A 13,063-nucleotide genomic window follows, 5' to 3' on the forward strand; every position below is an offset into this window, starting at 1 on the left:
TTATTTAATTATAATTGTTATCTAATCATTTATGTTATCTACATCAAACACACAACTGTCTTGCCTTACTTTTTATTTGTCTTGTTAATTCAATTATCTGAGTAGTAGACCAGGCGATATCTGTTTTGGTTTGGGTGAATCGTATATCCACGGAGATTTTTGTCTTTTTGGCTTTCAAATATCACTAGAAATGAAAATTTTTCTATGCGCATAAAAAAAAACGTGGGCTTAACTTTTGACGGCACAATATGTTAAAAAAATTGGAAAAATGTCATATTTTTCTTCCTATTTAATTATGTATATTTTTAAGAGTTGATTTTAGGCGAAAATGGAAGAGGAAAAAAATGTTTGTAATTAAATTTTTTACAATACATGACTGGTTACAAATCGAATGAATCATGATTATTATGGTAAAAATCGAAAAAATCACAAAAATGGGGTTAAAAAACAATACTTTTTAGGGAATTTTTTTGGTGTATTTAAATTGGGTGTAGGACCTTTATACTTGGCTCAAGAAAACTTCATGTTATGTAGAATCATCACACCAAATTTCATCAAAATCGGTTCGATAGATTTTGCATAATAATTTTGCAATCCAGATTTTGAAAAAAAATTTGCAAATTTTCAAAATTTTGCACAGCAAAAACCAAGGCCCTTAGATACTTGAAAATTTAATCACATATAGAAGGGCTCTCAAGCTTTCAAACTTTTTTTGAAAAATTCGAATCCGTCAATTAGGAGAGCTCTGGCGCTTTAACCCCATTTTTGTGATTTTTTCGATTTTTACCATAATAATCATGATTCATTCGATTTGTAACCAGTCATGTATTGTAAAAAATTTAATTACAAACATTTCTTTCCTCTTCCATTTTCGCCTAAAATCAACTCTTAAAAAGATACATAATTAAATAGGAAGAAAAATATGACATTTTCCAATTTTTTAAACATATTGTGCCGCCAAAAGTTAAGCCCATGTTTTTTTTTATGCGCATAGAAAAATTTTCATTTCTAGTGATATCTGAAAGCCAAAAAGCCAAAAATCTCCGTGGATATATGATTCACCCAAATATGGCTTTTTGAAACAGATACCGTCTGGACTATAGGTATCACCTATGTTATCTGTAAGGAAATTTGACACTACAGCGTATTAACAAAAAAATGTGTTCCACAATTATTCACTACAATCGGATAAAAGTATTTAAGTTGCTGAAATAAAGGGGAAAGAATTTGTAACAGTATTTGTAGGTTAAATGTTACACAACACTTACTGGTATAAACAGGTATAAACAAATAAAATTAATTAAAAATGAGAGTAGTAGGAATTATAGTAAATAAATATCATTATAGATTAAAATCGATATTGTAGCGAGCAGTAAGCTAGCCGTGATCTAAAATGTGACATATGTCAATGTGTCATTCATGCAAAAAAAATGCTGAACTTTCACTTCTTTTAGGCCAATTAGACCAGGATCGATAATTTTTGAAGCCAAAAAAAATTATAGTAGGATGAAAACCATTGGAAAAGAAAGAGAATATAACAGAAATGAAAGGAAAAATAATTTACGGGCGATCTGAGGTCGGGAAGGGGTAGGGGGCGAGTTTTTAAGGGTAAAAAACGGTTTCCCTTGTTTTTCAGAAAAACTACAAGTCTTATGGAAAAAAGTTAAATGACAAAGTTGTAGGTAATAAAAAGATCTACAACTTTTGTATTTACACTTTTTTCACATAACCTCAAAATTTATGTGAAAAATTCAAATAACCAAGTTTTTGGTTTTTTATTTTTATCTTTTACAAAAAAATTTTTTTTTCACGAAATTTGGTGAAAACTTACCTATTTATGTCCCAAACACGCTGTAATTTTTTTGATTTGAAATATTTATTTTTTCACCTTATTTTTACTTAATATCGAAAAAGCACCCTAATTTTCAATCGAAAATTCTCACGTCAAAATATCTGCTTTTTTAAAAACGTCGGTGGGCTTTTTCTTCGTTGAAATCTCTACTTTCTGATGGTGTAAAAAAATATATACATTACTATGGTAAGTTTTCTCAGGAAATGCAAAGAAACGAACTAGAATCCGAAAATTTTTTTCTAATCATTATGTACAATTTTGAGCTATTTATTAAAATTTACACTTTAATTACTCGAAAAACGTAAGATTCCATGTTACATTGATAAACAAAAAAATTACAAGTCGAAATATACTATTATAATTAACAACCAAATAAGTTAATAAAGTTAATATTTAATAAGACATCTACAATATTTTGAGAAAGTTGTAGAATCTTCTTTCGTTTCTTTGCATTTCCTGAGAAAACTTACCATAGTAATGTATATTTTTTTTACACCATCAGAAAGTAGAGATTTCAACGAAGAAAAAGCCCACCGACGTTTTTAAAAAAGCAGATATTTTGACGTGAGAATTTTCGATTGAAAATTAGGGTGCTTTTTCGATATTAAGTAAAAATAAGGTGAAAAAATAAATATTTCAAATCAAAAAAATTACAGCGTGTTTGGGACATAAATAGGTAAGTTTTCACCAAATTTCGTGAAAAAAAAATTTTTTTGTAAAAGATAAAAATAAAAAACCAAAAACTTGGTTATTTGAATTTTTCACATAAATTTTGAGGTTATGTGAAAAAAGTGTAAATACAAAAGTTGTAGATCTTTTTATTACCTACAACTTTGCCATTTAACTTTTTTCCATAAGACTTGTAGTTTTTCCGGAAATCAAGATAAACCGTTTTTTACCCTTAAAAACTCACCCCCTTCCCCTTCCCGACCTCAGATCGCCCGTAAATTATTTTTCTTTTCATTTCTGTTATATTCTCTTCCTTTTCCAATGGGTTTCATCCTACTATAATTTTTTTTCACTTTTTACCATTTTTGAAGGCTTAAGCACTAGTCTAAATATTATTCTTCTCACACAAACTGCTAATTTATCCAGTCAGATCTCCTATATTTGCGCAAAAATTTAATTTAAATGATTTTTTCAAAAACTGTTATTACAAGTCGACATTTTCGTTAAATTTTCAGTTGACAAAGTGAGTTTTTTCTCATCTAGCTGCAAAATACTTTTATGTTCTAGAACGCCAGTCTTTTTCGTTCTAGAACATAAAACAAATGTCAATTGAAAGTGCCAATATTGCAGTGAGTTAAATTTAGGCCAGATCAAGTGCTGCCAATTATTATCGTAGCTTTTAGTTCTGTGTCTTCAATGAAGCTGCTAATATAATTATTTAAGTTTACTGCGCGCGTTGTATTATTGGTAAGTTCCGAAGGCTCTGCTGAAGAAGGTAACAATTTATTTGCGATTGAAATTTTATTTTTTATAGAATGTCTCCGCTATCGTACTAGAACACCACCCCCCATGTCGTTTAATGGTGGTAATATAGGCCCCTGCCTCGACTAGAAGAGTGGCAGAAGAACGTCTAAAGCAGTGGCCTGCCTATAAGTTTCCAGATGAGGCAAATTGAGATAAGTTGCTATTCTTTTGGCACATTTCTTATTTTGTTAACGCCAACCACTTGGTTAACACATTTTTCCCTGACATACCTACTTCACAAAAAATCTTCGACTGCCGGGCGTAAAGCACAGTATTCGCGGTATATCTTCATTTGGTCTGAACTTGAAATCACAAAACATCTCGGCAGTATGAGTTTTGGAATAGGGAATCCTTATAATAATAATTGAATATTTGTCTTCTATATCATCGATAGTTATCTTCAGTAACTCATCTTTTTTCAAACCTCCACAAACACCAATTGTTAAAATGACCTGAAAAGTTGTCCAAAGTTAGTTAAATCCATCGATTTATATTTGAATTATTTTTTCTAGCAGAAATCAAGTTCTGTTTGTAAAAATCTCTCAATTCCCTCTTTCGTTAGAATTCTGGACTCTTTCGGACGATATCCAACTGATTTGTTTTTAAAATATGGTATTAGTTTTAGAAATTTGGATATGCATGGTAGGTCTTAACAGTCAAACAATGTTTCCCTTGTAACTGAGGAGATATATGAACTTTGTCTAATGTTGCCGTGGGGCGTCCCCTAAGTCCAGTAATGGCGAACTTTTTCATAGAACACTTTGAAACAGCAGCATTGGGAGCAGCTGATGATGCGCTCATTATTTGGCCACATGGTAAAGACAGTATTTATGGTTCCCAAAACCATTTGAACGGTCTTCACTATAATTCACTATAGAGAAAGAAAAGGTGGGACGATTGGCGTTCCTGGATATCTTGATAATTGGAAATCAGCCGTAGTTGGTTCACAATATCTACAAGAAACTCACCCATATTAATAGATAAGAGAACTAGAACCATCACTCGGGCCAAAAAAGATTACAACCAAAGCATTAGTCAACAAAACTAGAGTCACATCAGGACTGGAGAATTTAGACGACTCTATAGGTACTGATTTGATTTGTTTGATACTCCGTTATCAAACAAATTTGCTAAACGTCCACAAAAAGAATGTGATAAGATCAGCAGGTGGCATGACTGTCTTATTACTTCCTTAAAGAACTGTCACTTGTACTCACACTATCAACCAAGGACGCCAACTGGGTTGGGTATTGGTTCTGTCACCGGTGTTCTTACAAATGCCGTTATTCCTGAAGAACTTTTGCACATTATTGTTATTTGAATAATACAGTTTAATTCTGTTTTATTTTTCATCATCAGAATAACCCATTTTAATTTTTTTACTAACTAAAATGGGTTATTCTGATAATGATAAATCCCATGTATTTTTAAAGGAAAGTTCGTTTCTGTCATTTTTGTCTGATTGTGTGCAAGAGAAATAGAGTTATAGTGTGCGATAGATAGAGTGACTTTGTCCTNTATTTTTCATCATCAGAATAACCCATTTTAATTTTTTTACTAACTAAAATGGGTTATTCTGATAATGATAAATCCCATGTATTTTTAAAGGAAAGTTCGTTTCTGTCATTTTTGTCTGATTGTGTGCAAGAGAAATAGAGTTATAGTGTGCGATAGATAGAGTGACTTTGTCCTCATAGAGGGCTTTTCTCTCTGTCTCTCTCTCTCTACTGTCTTTAGGAGTCTCTGGGGCTTCCCCAGCATTTCAGGACACCTTTGATGGGGGTTGGGGTAGAGCGTGTGGCCTTTTTAGCCTTCGTCATCGAGCTATGATGTCACAACGTATAGAAAAAAAAACTGTTTTTGCTAGTAACTCGGAAATGGCTGGATATATAAACAAATCTCCCCTTGGTTGTTTTGAAGAGAGCACTCGCGGTGGGTGACGCAAAGCGGGGTGTCACAATATAGGAAAGAAAAAAAAACAGTATTTGCTTCTACCTCGGAAATGACTCGAAGTATCAAAGAATCTCCCATGGTTCTGATTGGTGATCGAGTGAAAAACGTCAGAAGTCCGCATGCCAAAAAAAAAAATAATCGGGACCAACGGTGTGTGACATAGAATAAAAAAGTGTTTATAACTCGGAAACGGTGTGTTGAAACGAAAAAAATAATCGAAAAAATCTCCCCCACCCTCCCGGGTTCTGTATGTTCTTTCTGCGTTGAATGCAAAAGGTCCGAAATCCATATGTTGAAAATAAATTTCTGAAATAAGAGGAGTGTGAGATGATACAGTAAAAATGGTTTTATAACTCGGAAACGGTGCATTTGAATCGAAGTAATAATTTAAAAAATCTCCCCTACACTCCTGGTTCTGATTGTCCGTTCTGCGTTGAATGGAAAATGTCAGAAGTCCGTATGTCGAAAAACAAAAAAGTTAGTGAAAAACTGCAACACCAGTAGCGAACGCATTATCTTATCTTTGTAAGAGATCATGGATTGATGATTTGTTGTTTTTTTTTAAGTAAATTTCGTATTCAACTACTCCTTGAGGTTCCAGCAATTTTACATCGTGTTAATATTTTTGAACACCTCGTGTCACAAATATGAGCACTACCAATGGCATCCATGATATGCAACACTTGTGTCAATAATTATTTTACCTAACTGAAGAAATCAACAATAAGAGAGCAGTACCCATCTAAAGTTACACAACCTGTATAATGCAAATTTTTTAAACATAGGTTTTGATATCGTACCATATTGGAAGTCGACGCACAAATCTAAGAACATTAATTTCAAGTTTTTGAATTCTCCCATTCCAAGGTGATATAAAATAAATAATTAATTAGGTAAATTCATAGTTTTAATTCTAACTTGATTTATTTTATTTAGTATTTAACACAAATGCGATTTTCAAAAAAAAATAAGTTCCAAATCTCTTTAATTACATAATTGAATGCATCAAATTTATTTGGCAGTTATTATTTGGCAACAAAGTCACCGCTAGAACTGCTTCCTATTACCAAGTAGAAGAGTTACCATGCTAAATTTTATAGCTGGACGCCGGCTAACAATAGCCTGCATCCATTTTAGGCTGCCAATTTCCAGCATTTAATACGCAGTCTGCGGCAATAAGCTATATTGTCTGTGGTTACGCTAAGGATAATGATATCGTTAAGCTAAATTAGGTTACGCTAAGGATAATGATATCGTTAAGCTCCTTAAAGAACTGTTACTCGAAGTGACGTCCTTAATAGGAAGCATATATAAAGGATTCGAAGCTTGCTACTGATATCGTATAGCGTTCTAACGACCAAGAATGCTTCCTCAGTTAGGTTATTAGGTAGAAGAGCTGTAAATCTTTATTGAATTATAGATGCATCCTATTGATGCAAATTATTATTGTTGTGGTAGTTACTACTGCTGTTGCTTTTAATGTTGCTGTTGCATGCTACCCTATAAGGAAATAATATTTACGCTGAGAAAGCTTAAATGCATATCATCGCAAGCGCACAACGTTGGTGTCTAGTGCGGTATTTCGACGTATACAGTTATATCCTTTATTTCATTAGTTTTGTGCCATTTTTAGGGGCCCAAAGTAGGCGTTCCTTGTGATGTTACAAGCACTATTGCCAGATCCCTTATGAAAGTCAATTACTAAAACAGTGTTCTAATCCGAATACCATCACACTAGAGGCCAACATTGTTGCCTGGAAAGAAGTAACACGCCTCGGATCCTCTACATATACTACCTACCAACCAAGAACGAGAATTCATATAAATTAAGCGGCAGCAACATCAACAACAGCAACGGCAGCAACAACAGTAGCAACAACAGCATCAACAACAGCAACAGCAGGAATAGCATCAGCAGCACCAATGACAATAAGTNGTTTTGTAATGGCGCGTACATACTTATTCTGCTGTGTTCTCAAAATAAATGTTGGATTACTGTTTTGAGGTTTTTGATCCCCCTGTATAAAAAATAAATTATTAATATACAAACATATGTATCTCTTTTTCAATAAAGCAATATTTTTTAAATAGAATGGCTTCTCCGAAAGTATTAAAAAATAAGTAGAGTCCTAGAATATCCCAGAACGTCGAGTATTAACTAGAAGGCCATGCTTTCATATTTAAACATAAAATTAAATTCCAAGCAACTTTTCGCCATTACTTTTTCACGTAGCGTTTAGATTTAAGGTACTTTACTTTTTACTGTTTTTACCTTTTCCAAATTTTTTAACACCCTGTACATTAAATTCAACAAATCACTGTCTTGCCAAAGGTTTCTGGACAAGCAAAATTTTTTATAAAGAATTATTTTTTTTGACAATTGAAATTTTGTATCCATTTCAGGTATAGAGGAGAGCACTCGCGGTGGGTGACGCAAAGCGGGGTGTCACAATATATGAAAGAAAAAAAAAACAGTATTTGCTTGTACCTCGGAAATAACTCGAAGTATCAAAAAATCTCCCATGGTTCTGATTGGTGATCGAGTGAAAAACGTCAGAAGTCCGCATGTAGAAAAAAAAATCGGGACCAACGGTGTGTGACATCGTATATAAAAAAGTGTTTATAACTCGGAAACGGTGTGTTGACACGAAAAAATAATATAAAAAATCTTCCCGTCCGTTCTGCGTTGAATGGAAAAGGTCCGAAGTTCGTATGTCGAAAAACAAAAAAGTTAGTCAAAAACTGCAACACCAGTAGCGAACGCATTATCTTATCTCATTGATTGATGATTTGTTTTTTTTTAAGTAAATTTCGTATTCAACTACTCCTTGAGGTTCCAGTAATTTTACATTGTGTTAATATTTTTGAACACCTCGTGTCACAAATATGAGCACTACCAATGGCATCCATGCTATGCAACACTTGTGTCAATAATTATTTTACCTAACAGAAGAAATCAACAATAAGAAAGCAGTACCCATCTAAAGATACACAACCTGTATAATGCAAATTTTTTTAAACATAGGTTTTAATATCGTACCAAATTGACGCACAAATCTAAAAACATTAATTTCAAGTTTTTGAATTCTTTCATTCCAAGATGAAATAAAATAAATAATTAATTAGGTAAATTCATAGTTTTAATTCTAACTTGATTTATTTTATTTAGTATTTAACACAAATGTGATTTCCAAACAAAAGATAAGTTCCAAATCTCTTTAATTACATAATTGAATGCATCAAATTTATTTGGCAGTTATTATTTGGCAACAAAGTCACCGCTAGAACTGCCGCCTATTACCAAGTAGAAGAGTTACCATGCTAAATTTTATACCTGGACGCCGGCTAACAAGAGCCTGCATCCATTTTAGGCTGCCAATTTCCAGCATTTAATACGCAGTCTGCGGCGATAAGCTATATTGTCTGTGGTTACGCTAAGGATAATGATATCGTTAAGCTAAATTAGGTTACGCTAAGGATAATGATATCGTTAAGCTCCTTAAAGAACTGTTACTCGAAGTGACGTCCTTAATAGGAAGCATATATAAAGGATTCGAAGCTTGCTACTGATATCGTATAGCGTTCTAACGACCAAGAATGCTTCCTCAGTTAGGTTATTAGGTAGAAGAGCTGTAAATCTTTATTGAATTATAGATGCATCCTATTGATGCAAATTATTATTGTTGTGGTAGTTACTACTGCTGTTGCTTTTAATGTTGCTGTTGCATGCTACCCTATAAGGAAATAATATTTACGCTGAGAAAGCTTAAATGCATATCATCGCAAGCGCACAACGTTGGTGTCTAGTGCGGTATTTCGACGTATACAGTTATATCCTTTATTTCATTAGTTTTGTGCCATTTTTAGGGGCCCAAAGTAGGCGTTCCTTGTGATGTTACAAGCACTATTGCCAGATCCCTTATGAAAGTCAATTACTAAAACAGTGTTCTAATCCGAATACCATCACACTAGAGGCCAACATTGTTGCCTGGAAAGAAGTAACACGCCTCGGATCCTCTACATATACTACCTACCAACCAAGAACGAGAATTCATATAAATTAAGCGGCAGCAACATCAACAACAGCAACGGCAGCAACAACAGCAGCAACAACAGCATCAACAACAGCAACAGCAGGAATAGCATCAGCAGCACCAATGACAATAAGTATAAATCTCAGAAAATATTAATAAGCCCAAAGTAGAAATATGTAAAAACGTGTGTATTTGCTGGGAATTATTTATAGTACTTCTGTTAATTTTTTTAAGATAGATAGGATAATTATTACACATCCCCACAAAAAAATTCTGTGCATCGGACTAGACCACTTTATCCTTATGTTTTCTAGATCGCCGAGTCCAAATCCGAGGTCCGTTTGACCTTTCAGGTCAGGTTAAAGGTCATTTCAAGGTCAAACTGAGAAATATCCCTTATGGTGAAGTTAACCATGGTTATTATGTGTTTTTGGGGTTGCCGAATTCGGTCCGAGGTCTCTTTGGCCTTGATAGGTCAGGTTCAAGGTCATTATAAGGTCATTCCAAGGTCAAACTGAGAAAAATCCATTATAGCGGGGGCAATCAAAGTAATTAAATGTTTCTTCGGGTCGCTTAGTCCAAATTAGGATTCCTTTTGTCTCAAGGAAGGGTCAAGATCAATGTCATTTTGAGGTTAAACTGAGTAACTTCTAAATAGGATTTGGTGAGAATACTCCAGGTTTTTTTGGTCGCTTTATTAGGACTCCATTTAATCTTGTCGCATCAGGGTTATTTGAAAACTACTTAATTTAAATACCTATTAGTTGGCTTGCCTAACAAAGCAATTTTTGCCTCTCTCATCTATAATGGATCGGAAGACTCAACATTCACATTAGCATGATCTTTTTCAATCACATTTGAAAATCCGACAGGATTATTGGTTACTAACACTTTCATCCTTCGCGGTAAAAAAGGTTCCGGATAGTTGCCGTGCTTGGAGTTTAAGGAGAATTTTGGTAGACAGTTGAGTGCATTATATGGTACATGTCAACAATATAGTAATATTCGTTTCGTATTCTATGGTGAAAGATGAGTATTCACATTCCATTAATGATAAATTTTTTTATAACTCGTAAGTAATGAAAATTTTACATGTAGGCTGCCCGGATATCTCTGCATTAAAGAACATAAAATATCTTTACTGGCAAGCCTAACTCCATTAAAATCATCAAATTTTAATCATCATTAAAATCATCAATCATCTAGATAAAAGTCTCATTTCTATGATGGTTCTGATGGAACCTTTACAATCCTGCTATCATGAAGGATACTGGAGAAGATGACAACTGCTCCGAAAGTAGATGTGTAGAATGGTTCGCTTCTCGGTTTGACCTTGAAATGACCTGACTTGACAAGGTCAAACGGGCCTCGATTCGGACTCGGCCACCCCAAAAACATATATTTACCATGGTTGCCTCCACCATGGGGGATTTTTCTCGGTTTAACCTTGAAATGACCTTTAAACTGACCTGACAAGGTCAAATGGACTTTGGACTCAGCGACCTCGAAAACATGAGGATATAGTGGTGTAGTCCTATGCACAGATTTTTTTTTGTGGGGTTGTGTTACTAAGAAATTATTAAGATGTACTGAGATCTAGAGAAATGTCGTATGCATAAGAACTTTTAATAATTTAAGTACCAATTGTGAGATTTATTTTAAAAAAGGATTTAGTTGTACACTTTTTGATAAATGTGTAAATCTCACAGATTTCATATTTGCACTAGACAAAAAGAATACATTTTTAAGACCTAGAGACATCTGTAGAAATTTGATTTTTCAAAAATATGTAAACATATATTGATATCCTTCAGTGATGAATCTGTTGAACTTTGTCCTTTGAATCCCTTTTTCATTGACACAAAATCCAGATATCTATTATTTATGCTATCCAACAAAGTTGATAAACATTTTTATGGTATTGTACAAATATCAAGAAACAGGGGGAACGGTTTTAATGCAATATATATTTATTTTCAAGAAAATATGCAACTAAATACATTAAATAATAAAAAGACACTGACGGTTAATTTTCATTATGTACACATACAAATAAATACCTAAATAGGACAACAAATTTTTATTTTATTTCTTTGGTATAAAAAATATAAAAAAAGGATATATTTCTTTAAACTTAAGGTTCTAGCACCACTTTTCTAAAGCATCCAATTGGAAGAGCTTGAACAATGTGTTCAATATTGTCGACTTCTTTTTCTAACCTGGAAATGTCCAGTTTATATTGCTCGATTAAGTTAGTTTGTGATTGATGCTCTTGCTGAAGATTTGTCAATTTTTCTTCAAGTTTGGCATCTTTAAGCGACGTTTCAGCTATTACTAACTCTTTTTCTAACCTATCTAAATCATCGTTATCCAAGTCTGGAGAATTGTTGACTTCTGTTATAATTTTATCAACGTCTTTAAGGAGTTCCCCAATTTTCTTAGATGTCTCGTCGGTAACCTTTCCTGCCTTTCCAACCTGAAAGTGACGAATTTCAGTATTACAATGTTTCTTAAAATGGGCAACAAAATAAAACATAGACGAAACAGATGGAAATTGCAAATATCAAACTCATATGTGTAACAATTACATTTAAATTGAACTCAACAATAACGACTGGAGAGGTACTCCCTACCAACTCTTGGGACAAGGGGTCTGACAAGATGGTTCCAAGGTTTCACTTCCATAAGGCATTTGATATGCGAATAGAGGATCAAAGCACATGAGAGGAAAAGTTTGATACCCTGGTATGGTTTACGGACGGCTCCAAAATGGTCAGAGGAACGGATGCAGGAATATATCGACACATACCCCGATGAAGTGCAAGCTACAGTCTGGGGAGGTTTCCTACTGTACTTTCGACCAGAAATCTTCACGATAATGGCGTGTCTGGAAGAGGAATATATGTAGAGGTTATAAACGCAAACTCATATATATATTCTCTAATAGTCAAACTGTAATTAAAGCTTTAGGCTTACAAATGCTGACAGAACTGACTACCAATAATACAGTCAGACTGTGTTGGGTGTCAGGACACAAAGGCAATAGTGGGAACGAGAAAACGTATGAACTTGCTAGGAAGGGATCCTTGAAAGAGTTCATTGGCCCGGAGCTCTTCTGCGGTACATCTCCCAGTGTAGTCAGGAAGCTCTGGGCAAATGAACTGAGACAGAACACAGGAAATGTTGGATTTAAAGCCCAGGGCATGGCCATTCTAAGGAGTTTATGGAGTATCCTTTGAAGGAAAGAGCAAATAAGTTGCTGATCTTGAATAAAATTCGGTTCAAGAGAGTGACGGGACTCATAACAGGACACTGTCACTTTACGAAACATTTGCATAAGCTAAAGCTTGTAGACAGTCCGGTCTGCCAAGAATGTGACTCGGCGGATGAAACTTCTCTGCATATCCTAAATGAGTGCCCAGGATTTGCACAAAGTAGAATGACGTTTCTGGGAAGACCTTATTTGGAACTCAAACAGGTGAGAAAAGTGTCGGCAAGGACGCTTTTGAACATTGTTAAAAGGACAAAATTACTTGCTGAATAGGACTAAGTAGTGGGACTCACAATAGGCCTGATAAGGCCGCGGTGCCATGCGACTTATACTAGGAAAAGAAGAATAAGAAACAAACTCTTACACCAAAAAATTTACTGAAAGGTTGTTTTTTTTAACTATTATTGCTTAACCAACAATCTCACACGACAATGAGACATACACTATATCGCTTCATTTCCAGTTAGCTACAATTAAAAA

The 13,063-nt window shown here is 34.1% G+C and overlaps 1 protein-coding gene across 1 annotated transcript in view; it reads right to left on the bottom strand.

Annotated features, from left to right (window-relative positions):
• Positions 1–11,264: 11,264 nt before the first annotated feature.
• Positions 11,265–13,063, bottom strand: part of LOC108905811 (laminin subunit gamma-1) — an 85,756-nt gene continuing 83,957 nt past the window's right edge. Inside the window, exon 13 of the mRNA XM_018708836.1 lies at positions 11,265–11,788. Within this exon, the coding sequence (XP_018564352.1) occupies positions 11,447–11,788 (342 nt within the window). The 3' untranslated portion in view covers positions 11,265–11,446. The remainder of the gene's footprint in view (positions 11,789–13,063) is intronic.

This window comes from Anoplophora glabripennis, unplaced genomic scaffold, assembly GCF_000390285.2.
Source record: "Anoplophora glabripennis isolate ALB-LARVAE unplaced genomic scaffold, Agla_2.0 scaffold191, whole genome shotgun sequence".
In the NCBI taxonomy this organism is placed as follows: Eukaryota; Metazoa; Arthropoda; class Insecta; order Coleoptera; family Cerambycidae; genus Anoplophora; species Anoplophora glabripennis.